This window comes from Magnolia sinica, chromosome 4 (assembly GCF_029962835.1).
Source record: "Magnolia sinica isolate HGM2019 chromosome 4, MsV1, whole genome shotgun sequence".
Taxonomy (NCBI): Eukaryota; Viridiplantae; Streptophyta; class Magnoliopsida; order Magnoliales; family Magnoliaceae; genus Magnolia; species Magnolia sinica.
In genome coordinates, this window is record NC_080576.1 from 62,285,552 (window position 1) to 62,298,374 (window position 12,823).

The 12,823-nt window shown below is 37.6% G+C and overlaps 1 protein-coding gene across 8 annotated transcripts in view; it reads left to right on the top strand.

Moving 5' to 3' along the window:
- The window catches only part of LOC131243157 (pentatricopeptide repeat-containing protein At5g02830, chloroplastic), a 123,248-nt gene that overhangs the window by 100,016 nt on the left and 10,409 nt on the right, over nt 1-12,823 (top strand). For 6 of the 8 annotated variants that reach the window (XM_058242292.1, XM_058242293.1, XM_058242297.1 and 3 more), the window contains 4 exons: nt 3,305-3,385; nt 8,527-8,624; nt 8,736-8,949; nt 10,109-10,169. In XM_058242292.1, coding sequence (XP_058098275.1) covers nt 3,305-3,385; nt 8,527-8,624; nt 8,736-8,949; nt 10,109-10,169 — 454 coding nt within the window. The remainder of the gene's footprint in view (nt 1-3,304; nt 3,386-8,526; nt 8,625-8,735; nt 8,950-10,108; nt 10,170-12,823) is intronic. The other 2 variants (XM_058242295.1, XM_058242296.1) reach the window with 1 other exon arrangement.

The window sequence follows — 12,823 nt, forward strand, 5'->3', positions numbered from 1 at the left end:
TTGCAAGAAATGTGTCAGTGGATGTCACTTTCTTTGAGAATGTTCCCTACTTCTCACCTGAAGGGAATTCGCTACATGATCCTCTTGTAAGTTAGGGGAGACTGTTAAATCACCCCATTCTTCTTCTAGTTCCCTCTCTCGATGAAGATTCCCATCCTCCTGAACCTCTCAAGCCATTTCTTGTGTATCAACGATGGAAGAAATCCCCCACTATTTAGACTTCCATCATGCCATCTACTTGTCATGGAGATCTAGCTACGATTCTTCCATCTTCTGATGACCTCCCTATTGCTTTACGTAAGTCTACTTGTGCATGTACTCGGTATCTTATCGATCATTATGTCTCTTTTAGTGTTTGTCTCCTACCTTCTGGGCCTTCACTACCTCAGTATCCTCTTCCTCTGTTCCTAGGACTCTTAGGGAGGCCCTTAGTAGCCCTGACTGGAAGCAAAATATGATAGAAGAGATGCTTGCCCTCAAGCAAAATGATACTTGGGAATTGGTTCCCTTGCCTAAGGACAAGCAGACTGTGGGATGCCATTGGGTTTATTTTATTAAGTACCTCCTAGATGGAATGATTGACAAATACGATTATTAGCCAAGGGCTAAACTTTAACATATGATGTGGACTACTTTGAGATTTTCTCACCCATAGCAAAGCTCAACTCAGTTCGCGTGATCATCTCTTTGTCCGCAAATCTGTCTTGGCCATTATTTTAGTTGGACATAAAGAATGCCTTTCTACATGGTGACCTTGTTACGGAAGTCTATATGGATCATCTACTAGGTTTTTTCTTTAACTAATAGTTCACATTGGGTATGCTGCCTCAAGAAGCCTATCTATGGACTTAAGCAATCTCCTTGAGCCTGATTTGACAAGTTTACCCGTGCATGGTTAGACTTTGGCTTTGTTCGTAGTCATTCAAATCACTCTCTCTTCATTTGTCGGCGTACTTTTGGGATTATAGTTATGTTAGTAATGACATCATCTTGGTTGGTGAGGATGTTGTAGGCCTTATTGACCTCAAATCCTTCCTTCAAGTGCATTTTGCAATAAGGGATTTGGGTACTCTTCGCTATTTTCTTGGCATTGAGGTGGCTAGATTTAAATATGGCATTGTCCTATCACAACAAAAAATATACTCTTGGCCTCTTGCCTGAAACTGAAATGCTTGGGTGTCATCCAATTGCCACCCTTATGGAGGTTGCTCAGAAGCTTAGTATTGAAGACAATGACTTCCTATCAGATTTGGGCATGTATCGTCGTTCAGTTAGTTGTCTCATTTACCTAACTATTACTTGACTTGATCTATCATATGCAGTAGGGGTGGTGAACTCGTTTATGCATTCTCCTTATACAACACATCTCACTGTCATATATTGGATCCTTTGTTACATCAAATTGGCTCCTGGTAAAGGCTTACGATTTCAACGACATGGTCATCTTCATATCTCTGGTTACTCTGACGTTGATTGTGCCAGTAGCCTCTATAATCGGAGGTCTACATCTAGCTATTGCACTTTTGTTGGTGGGAATCTGGTCACTTGGAAGAGTAAGAAGCAGTCAATAGTTGCTCGGTCCTCTGCAGAAGTTGAATATAGGGTAATGGCACATGCAATGTGTGAACTTATGTGGCTCCAGACGTTGTTACAAGAACTTGGCTACTCCTCTCCCGAATCCCGATCATATTCCTTTGCACTGTGATAATCAAGCCACTATGCGCATGAAACATATTGAAATAGATTGTCACTTCATTCATGAAAAGGTGGCTGCTAAGGAAATTTACACTCCTTTAATTCATTCAAGCGAGCAACTGGTTGATATGTTCACTAAATCTCTTGCTCAAGATGTCTTATGTCGCCTAGTGGACAAGTTCGGCATGATTGACATCCACGCTCCAACTTGAGGGGGAGTATTGACATCTATGTATATGTATTCTTTTTTGTGTGTGCATATATAGTTTGTATACTCCACTAGTGTACCATACTTTTATATCAATATATGTTAGCCGGGTGTTGTAGAGAGGAATTCAACACAGAACCCTAACTTTTTTCCTCGTTCTTGTCTCTTTCTCACATCTTCTTCTAATCATCTCATTCTTCTACATCCTTCATCTGCTGTTAGCATGTGATGGATTACTTAGTACAAGAACCAAAGTAGATTTGCCTTTTTGTAAATACGGTGTGACAGGAAAGGCTACCAGAAATCCATTGCTTAAGGCACTCAGGTCAGGGGAACTTCTGTAGATTATATACAGTGATATATGCGGACCATTGAATGTGCGAGCTCGAAATGGTTGCTAATATTTCATGACTTATTGATGAGTATTTGTGGTATGGTATAATCACACTTTGTTGGAGAATCGAACAAATGTTTCCCATGTCTCGCCAATGACTTCCTCTCTCTCCATGGTCATTTCATGTGCCATATCTACTAGTATGCTTAAGAAATACAAACATAGCAGGTGAGAGCAGTGTCCCTATGATTCATTGATTTGGTAAAAACCCTGGCCACAACCAATTGGCTGGGGTGTGAAGGGCACATGCATAACTACACTGGAATCTTTTCTAACGGTCTAGACTTGATATGAGAATGACCCTAGATGAAATTGTAGTACTGAAAGGGGCTCCTGAGTACTATGAAGAGAACTGTTTTACGTGCCTATAACCTTTTACTCCTCTTTAGGGTCTCCTAGTTTAATACCTCCATATCAGGCTTATATGGCACTGCGCAACTCTACAATTTTCCTTACTCATATTTCCTTCCTTGGGGTTGCATGGATTGCCATGTTGAAATCATTATTCACACCAAACAACTTGGGTCATAAGCACTTTAAACTAATCTACTCTTCTATTCCTTTCATCTGCATTGGATCAAAATTTTATTTGAGCTAGAGATGTTCACATATTGGTGAGAGTCACATTTATATGAACCAAAATTTCCTTTCATTCATACGGATGTCCCCATATTGATGATGAGATTGCATTTTGTAAAGGATGTGACTTGATACTGTATTGAACAAGAAAATCTTGTCACAAATGATTTGTTCTAAACAATAAATACATTGCTGATTGGATGTATGAATTTAAATTATGCATTTTTTGAAGGATGATTTCTTATTGGATCTTTTGTTCTCGCTGTATATGGATATCATAGGTTTAGATACATGGATTTTCATATTTCTGGGTATACCACTTCAAATTCTCATATTAGCTAAGCTAAATGTTGCAAATTGCAATAACGATGGTGCTATGTTTTTCATGGAAAATTACAAGCTAATGTGCTGTGTTTGTCTACTTTTAGGCTTGTGTCCAAAATAAAAATTTGAAGATAGCATTTTCATTATTTGAAGAGATGAAAAGATATCAACTGAAGCCAAATTTGGTGAGCTCTATATACTCCGTGCCTTTGAATTTCTAAGCTGCTTTTGAATATACATTCTTCAACAGATTTTGGGGTTTTTCCACTATCTAGTCATGGTGGCATGCACACTAAATTGTGACAGATATCAAGCTTTGTACCCTTGCTAAATTAACATATGCTGAGTAACAAGTTATTCAATGACTTTCTCTTACTTAGCTTTTGCTACGAAATGTTGAATATCATTCACTAGAAAACCTGTATTTATCAGCATATTTAACTTTGTTGGGAGCCATTTCCTCTCTATTTCATTTCTTCTTTCTTATGCTATTGCTTAGTGGTAGATATTTTGAAGTTCTAGTGGTTGATTTTTGAAGTTCCTTTGAATTTCTCTCCACCTTTAATGGCATATATGATGCATCCAGGCCATCCAGTCATTTGAACACAATCTAGATTGGATCCAATACTGGCTGATTGATGATCAAGAACCATTCAAAACTTTAGATCACTGTTATAAATATCGAATATGGTATGGCGGTATCGTCTGTATTGTATCTGTATCGGCCCACCTTGATACATGATACAAGGGGGCTGATCCTGGTCAATATGGGGCCGATACAGGCCAATATGGGGCCATGTTGTACTTGTCCCATACCATACTTCTTATTTTTGGGTTTAAGGTTGGGGGGTGTTGGGGTGTTGATACTAATATTTAAAACCATGGTTTATAATGTAGTCCATACCCATATGAGGGTTCAGATTGAAGATCAAGCCCATCCAAGGGTCCATATTGAAGATTTGGACCACATCAAGGGCTCATATTGAGTTGATTGATCAATTGGACCAGATCATGGGCTCAGTGAGATGTATGGATGAATTCCACAATATAATTGGATTCTTGGCATCAAAGACCTATTGGGATGGCGAATGAGTTCAACTAATTGTAATTTCAAGTTGTCTTTTATAAAAACCTACAAGTTGGAAAGGCCTATACACAAATTGATTGGCACGAAAAACAACCCTATGAGAGCATAAGAGTTAAGGGGCTGCATAGGCTATGTACGTGTGTACACAATATGTTTTTGTTGGTTTTTGCCTTAAAGATGAAAGGAGGAATGTTCCCGTTAGGAATTTCCATTTTCTGCACCACTTGTAGTACCAAAATGGCCTTTTGATAGTTAGCATTTAGGATAATATGTGCAAAAGAGAGAAGAGAACTCGAGATTCTGGGTTTAGTCCCCAATGGGGTTGCAACCCTTTTTTTTTTTTTTAACACCAAGGTCTAATGTTCGATAAGGTTTGATGATATTATAACCCCATTGCAAGGATGTGCACCTAAATATGTCCTGTTTAGAGGCTTTCATTAATATGGGAAACAAATACATTCCAGGCTATGGTTTAGCACAGGCCCTTAATTACATTTCCTGTGGAAAAAAAATAAAAAATCCTTGATTAAATGGTAAAATTCAGTGAAAACTAATATGTTACATGCAATTTTCAAGTTATTGGTATCCCTATAAAAGTTTCACTGGCCGGTGATACGGAAAAAATATTGTTATCGCCAGTGTTCGAAGTACTGGTATCGCTACAAGTTTCGCTGGTTGGGGATACGGAAACAATATTGCTATCATTGATAACTGGAAATGCGAGGAAATATGGGGAAAATGGTGGAATTTTTAGTGAAACTTTAGGATATGCTAAAATACACATTTGCATATTTAGGAATAAAAAAATTGCAAAAAGAATGCATACATAATAAGTTTCCATTAATTGGGAACCTAAAAGCATGTGTTGTCATAAGAAATCAGTCCAATCATCCCATCTAACCTTTCATCCAAACATCCATCGATATTTCAGCATATCGATAACACACTATATTTCGCTAACAAATCATCAACAACTGGAAAGGAAATGAAAGATTGTCGTCTCAATATCGCGCATGTTGTGGTAACGATAATATTGAGATATCATCAATATTATCATTGATAAATTGAAGAGTGCATACAACCATGTGCCCATTAAAAAATATGAAATGGAAATTTTTTAACAAACAAATTTTTGGTGATATCGATACGTTGGCGAAATTATCGAAATATTGCCGATACACTTTTGATACAAGCAACACCGAAAATTTACATAGTCGAAAATATTGGTGATATCGATACATTGGCAATACAAGCGACACCTGGAATTTACATAGTTGAAAATATTGGCGATATCGATACATTGGTGATACTCAGTGTTCGAATTATCTCCAATATTATTGATATATCTCTGATATTAACTTTATCTCCAGCTCAGCGATACCGATAACGCTGGTAGTATCAGAAATTTCAGATATTAGGAATGTATCGCTATTGTAATTGCCAATATTTTCAACTATGTAAATTCTAGGTGTCGCTTGTCTTGCCAATGCATCAATATCGCCAATGTATTGCCAATATTTTCGACTATGTAAATTCTAGGTAATGCTTCCATCATAAGTGTATTGATGATATTTTAATAATATCACCAACGTATTGATATCATCAAAATTTTGTTTATTAGAAAAAAATTTATTTCAACATTTTTTTTCATGGGCACATGGTTGTATGTAATGTTCAATTTGTCATTGATAATATTGATAATATCTTGATATTATCGATATCGCAACATGCGCGATATTGAGACCACAATCTTTCATTTCCTTTACAATTGTTGATGATTTATTGGTGAATATCATGTGTTGATATTTTGCATTATCGATGGATGTTTGGATGGAAGATTGGATAGTTAAATAGGTTAGATGGGATGGTTGGACTGATTTCTTACAAATACACATGCTTTTAAGGCCACATTAAATGGAAACTTGTTATGTATTCATTCTTTTTGCATTTTTATTTTTATTTTTTAATTTCTAAATATGCAAATATGTACATTTTAACATCTCTTGAAGTTTCGCTAAAAATTCCACCGTTATTCAATTTTTCTTGCATTTCCGGTTATCAGCATTATTATCGGCGATATCGATATTGTTTCCGTATCCCTGGCCAGCAAAACTTGTAGTGATACCAATAATTCAAACATTGGTGATACTTAGCAATACATTGTTAATACCTGGTATTTCTGATACTACCAGTGTTATCGGCATGACTAGTAGTGTTATCGGTATCGTCTAGCTAGAGATAAAGATAATATCATGGATATTTCGATGATATCGAGGATACTTCGAACAATTGTTGTCTCTAATAACCGAAAATGCAAGGAAAGATGGGGCAAACGGTGGAATTTTTCAGTGAAACTTTAGGAGTTGTTAAAATACATATATTTGCATATTTAGGGATAAAAGATTTGCAAAAAGAATGCATACAATATAGGTGCTAAAAAAATGCACACATAAGTTTCCATTTAATGCGGGCCTAAAAGCATGTGTTGTCGTAAGAAATTAGTCAAATAGTAACCAAAATGAGTTTATATAATACAAATGCATGTACCATACAAGAATAAGGGCATGTGAAAGTAAAAGAACTCGAAAAGCATACCTATCCGGCCATCCCTGATACCCACATGGAGCTACGAGGTGGCTCATGGTTGTCATCCAGTTCCCTATGCAGTCCGCCATAATACTGCTGCTCAATATGTTGGCAATACTCTTCCTAGCTCATCCTTTTCTTGTACGAATGGTGGTACCCTCTTATGTATCTCTGATAGTCATCCTCCCCAAACTGTATGAGTATGCCTAGAGTGGGTGGCCACAATGGTGGAGGATATGGTCCATTTGGGTGTATGTTTGTGATGTGTGCACTTTTGATGATGTGCGACATATTGAAGTGCATGGGTGGTGACTTCCATACTTATGGTGGAGCACCAAAATCCTAATCTCCTCTATAAATAGGTTATATTCTCAAGACAATAGGAAACCTTAACAATGGAGAGAGCTTGAATGTTCAGCTATTCCCTGTTCACAAGTTTTCCAAGGAGAGAGGAGAGAGCAAGAGAAGGTCATTCTCTTCTCCTTCTCCATCACTTGCATGAGCAATTTCTTGGGTTGATCTCAACCCTTGGATCTAGATCTCAGCCCTATAGTGAGATCTAAATTTACTTAGGTATCCATTCTTCATTGAGGATAGATCGTAGAGAGACTTCCTTTATTTGCGGAAGAACTGCATCATCAATCTCATCCTTTGCTGCATCGATTTGAGGTATAAGATCTAAACCTTTTTTTTTTTTTTTTTTTTGGTTTTGTACTAAAAATCTAAAATCTGAACATTTCAATTCATGTTCAGGTTAAGAGAACTATTTTTGAAAATTATGCTTGCGATTATGTCTTTCCAAAATCCCATCAAGTAAACATTTTTTTCACCTAACTTAGAGTTTGGCATTTTGGGAATGAGAGAAAAAAGAGCCCTTGAAATGTCCAGACAACTACCCATCAACCACTTTCTGCAGGCCATAGGAGCGATTTGGCTTTTCTGTTGAATGTAGTTTTTGGGAGAGATTTGATGGAGAAGAGTGATGAAATAAAGGTTGTAGAGGTTGTGACTTGTGAGATAGGTATGAGAGTCGTGGAGAAAAATAAAATAAAATAAAGGAGAACAAGTAACTCATTTTTATGACAAAATAGGAGCCTTCTTCTTCTTCTTCTTCACTAGAAAAAGAGGACAATTTTTAAGAGTTTTAAAAATTACTTTTTGTTCTTGTTCTAGACAATGTTGGGGTAACCAGCTCCTATACCATGAATGTGGAAAATTTGAGTGTAATAGAGAAAGAGAGAAGAAGAGGAATAGTAAAGAGGCAGAGGAGACTTGTATTGCTTGATTAGAATGAGCACATGAGAGCAGTACTTGTGGACTTCTTATATCTTGGAGATTTCTTTAATATCTTGGAGGATTCTAAACTCCTAAATTTACAAGAATGGATCCAAAGATTATCTGGTAGACTTCTGGATTATCTATTAATCATCCCCTCTACAATGTTACAGGATGGCCATCTTATACAAATCATCCTGCCCTTGCTAGAAACTTCTTAAAGAAAAACTTATTTTCTCTATGCAGTTGTTACACAAGCATAGTTGACATATTACTGGAGGGGTAGTTTGTTTGTTTGTAGATGCAGAAGGTACGATGAGAAACATAAACAACTTCATTCAAAAAAGAAAGAATAGATTCTGAAAGTCAGCATTTCAGGTGACATATAATACACTGCTAAGAGCTCGTAGCAGATATGGATCCTTATACGAAGTTCAGCAATGTTTGGCCATATATCAGGATATGCGGAGAGCAGGGTACATTCAACCCATAATGCATTTTCTAAGAATGTTTCTTCCATATAGATTTTGATGTCCTGTCCTATGGGGTTTTCCCCTTCAATAACGGGAGATGCATTTCCACTGCAGGTACAGTTCCAATGATTATTTTCTCAAGGAGCTACTTGAGGAATGGTGTGAAGGAGTAATAAAGGATAGTGGGAAAGGCTTACTAGGCCTTGGCAAGTCTTCCAATAAAACTAATGCATACAGATCTCAAAGTCTGCTTCTTGAAAAAGTCGCAGTTCTCTTGCAAAAGGATATCGCGAAGGGTCTGCTGATTGATCTTCAAGGTCTAACTAAGGTATGATTAATAACTATATAAAGAAATGGGAAGGACATCAAACATAATTATGAATGAACTAATTGAAGAAGCTTCATGTCTGGAACTCTAGCCACATTAAAGATCAGTGAGGTCGTGGTGGGTTCTAGATGATTGCAAGCTTGTATAAATGTGAAGACTTAAGGGACTTGAAGCATAAATCTTTTCAGAAAGGTTTATAAAAAATAATAATCTGAAGTGAGGTCAGCCTGAAAACTCAACAATTGAGTTGTCATTTGTGGGGTTTTCTTGTTTTAATTTTTTTCTTTCTCAATGACAAGTCGGCTGCGGGAGATCTTGGTGCAGGCCCTGTCATTTTTTAAATACTTTTTTACAAACCAGTTCTGGAAAATTATTTGGGTTGAAACAAACATGACAGAGCATTGGATGCTTTAGCCATGAGTATAGCATGGGTATGACATGGGAACATCATGGGCACTGCTATTGCATGTGATATCCAAGTCCTGGACATGGGTTTAGCACTATGCAGAGATACATTCAGAAAGAATTAGGTGTGGCATCCATATGGCATCTGTTTGAAATAGCAAAGAATTCTCTCTTATTTTCCTTCAGTAGTTGGTTCTCTTTATTATTTGTATTAATAATTAGTTTGTACATGCTTTCTATGCCTGAGAACGTTTATTTCCAAAGCTTATTTATGCTCTTTGCATTATTTTCAGTGGTGAATATCTGTATCATGGCACCCCCTTTTATAGTGCATGAAGATTGGCCTGCAAAATATCATCATTGTACTGATCTTAATGACCACTAACTTGGCACAAATATGGGACTGTTATGGCCAGATGCCATTTTACAAAATTAAGAATTAACATATTAATTAATTATTTTTATTTGAATGATTACAGTTAATGGTACATTATAATACTATTTCAGTATTATGTATTTATATTTAAAATTTTCCAAAAGCGTTGGTCAATTATGGCCATAACAGATGATATGCTATACAAAATTTCAGCTCCTAACTCTGTATTATAATTTATATATACGTGTCTGTCTGTGTATTGGTTGAGATATCAGGTGATATCTCACACCATCTCAAAATTGGGCCTTGGCCATTATGATACAATATAGTTGGACTTCAAACCTTAAACATATTTGATTTTTCTATTTTCCTGGACAGGTCGAAGCTCGAATTGTCATTCTTGCAGTCCTACGAATGATCAAAGAGAGCTACATTAAAGGTCAGAATGATTTCCAAATAAGATCATCACATCATCTCAAGGAGAGTTGATGTGCACATTATCTCCCACCATTTAAGGACAGTTAGATCTATATGAATTTCAAAGGTCCATTTTGAAATGCATGTTGATATTGCTACATTGGATGTTGGTAGAAATGTGCATTCTGACTCTCCATGCACTCTGAGTGCAGCTCTCTCCCTAATATTTTTTCATCGTTTACCATTGATATCTGTTGGTTAACCAAATCTGGTGTTGTGAATCATGCCTTCATATCTTTTACTGAAGCATGCATTAGATTTAGGAGTTTTAGAAGCTTGGAATTCTTTAAAAAGATCAACCATGGTTCAGACCTGAGTCGGATCCGTATTGGCCTGATACGTTATGTGATACAGGTTTATATCGACCTGTAACAAAAGAGGCCTATATTGGGCCTGATGCAGGACAATTAACCACTTGCTTTAAAAGCTCGAACTGTTAGAGCATGGCGAATTAATCCCTTTATCTCATAGCCCAGGCCCCACATCTCATGGGTTAGGACCTTGGTTGAACCCCCCTCATGAGCCCTAAATCACATAGGTACTGCCTCACACGAGCCACCCATCTCACATGGGTGGGGCCCGCCTTACACAAGCTACCCACCTCACACAGCTGCCCACCCCGAGTGTGCCCCTGTATCCCACAGGCAACCCCACTTGAGCCTGGTGTGAAAATGCCCCTGCATGAATCACCCTTGGTGACGAGTCTTGAACACGAGACCTCCCGCTCTGATACCAATTTGATGCAGGACAAATGACCACTTGTTCTAAAAGCTTGAACTTTTAGAATTAATCCCTTTATCTCATAGCCTAGGCCCCACATCTCATGGGTTAGGACCTCGGTCGAACCCCCCTCGTGGGCCCCAAATGACATGGGTACTGCCTCACATGAGCCACTCGCCTCACACTGGCCGCCCACCTCGAGTGTGCCCCTGTATCCCACAGGCAACCTTACTCGAGGCCGATGTGAAAGCATTAGGGCCGTATCAGCCAATACTGACAATATCAGCATCGCTATGGGGTTGATACAAGCATAAAGACCCGAAATTGATTTCCTTTTTCAAAATTTATCTCATTTTCTACTTCTTTTTGTATTTCAACCATGGAGGAAGCTTTGAAAGCCATTTTAGACTAGATCTAGCCCTATTTTAGGGATCAAAATAAAAGAGTTCGATGAGATTCGATGAAGCGCAGTGGGATGGACCATTATAAGAAAAATGGAAAAAAGGGCGAACCATCATTTATTTTCGTTTTTTATCTTCTTTTTGTTGTATGTCAATGTAATAGGCCTTCTTCCACAAAATTAGGCTTGATTTGTGTTCAGTTAGGCTCATGTGGTTGACTTTTAGCTGGTCAAGTCAGCATACAACATTCTTATTGAGGAATGGACTAATACACCGTTACATGCATATCCAAAACACAAAAAAAAGACTCTTGGATTAATCTTTTTTCCCATTTTTCTAGTAATTTGAAAATAATTTTTTGCCTAAAATATTGTCAACCGATACAAGCTGATATGATGAACTGATACAAAGCTGATATGACCGATACAGATATGATACACCCATATCATGTTGTTTTTTGACCACATCGAAACGCCCTCCAGTACTAATACTCAAAACAATGGAATCAATAAAATCCTTTTCTTATCAACATAACCAAACATGCTTTGAAATGTGAGGTTGTTTGGTTTCGACAAATTAATGTAGTTGTTTGTTAATGAAAAGCCAAATTACTGAATTTTGACCTACTTGATTTTGTAAATCGACACTAAAATACAAGAAATAGCTCCTTAAACATATATTTTCTCATTGCTAGCTTAGAGAGCTCATGAATTAGATTGGAAAGAAGGATAGATTCTTTGTGGTCGAAATAAATGAGAACTCCCCTTTTATAAGACAACTACATAGGATAGGTCACATTGTTGGAACAAATTAATTTTGACACTCTAATGGACTTCTCTGCCAACTATTTTCCTACATCTAAAGAGTAAGGTCCTGTTTGGCGTGCTTCATACCCATATTCAGATAGGAATAGCATTGTCAGCAGAGGTAATTTTGTGTTTGGTGCACTAAGTGATCATGTTGAAAGAGTATTGTATGCATGCTTGTGTCAGTTATTTCAGCCTGGGCCCAGCTAGGCCGTTACTTGTACTTGTGGGTTGTCTCCCTCTCTCATTCTCTCCCATGTCTCTTCACCTCTTCACTCTCTCCCTCTCTCACATTCCTTCTCTCTCACATTCCCTCTCTCTCTCTCTCTCTCTCTCTCTCTCTCTCTCTCTCTCTCTCTCTCTCATGTGCTCATGTGCTTCTCTTCTTCTTCCTCACATTCCTCTCTCTTAACATCAAGTTTACATGGTATCAGAGCATTGATTGACACTCGGGGCCTCCATTAGTTCAGATTACAAAAGAGAATTATTTGGGTATTATACACAAATCTGCTTGTTTGATCAGGTAAGTGTGCTTCTCCCTCTTTTGTTTCAGAACTAGTTGGGTTCTGCATTGGATCGTGTGATGCGGTGAAGACATCTTGTGTCTTTCGTTAGTGTGCTGGATTGGTTAGGCTCAGCGGCTGGTTGGCCCAGCATGGTGTGATTGTTATTTGTGTGCTGCACCAACG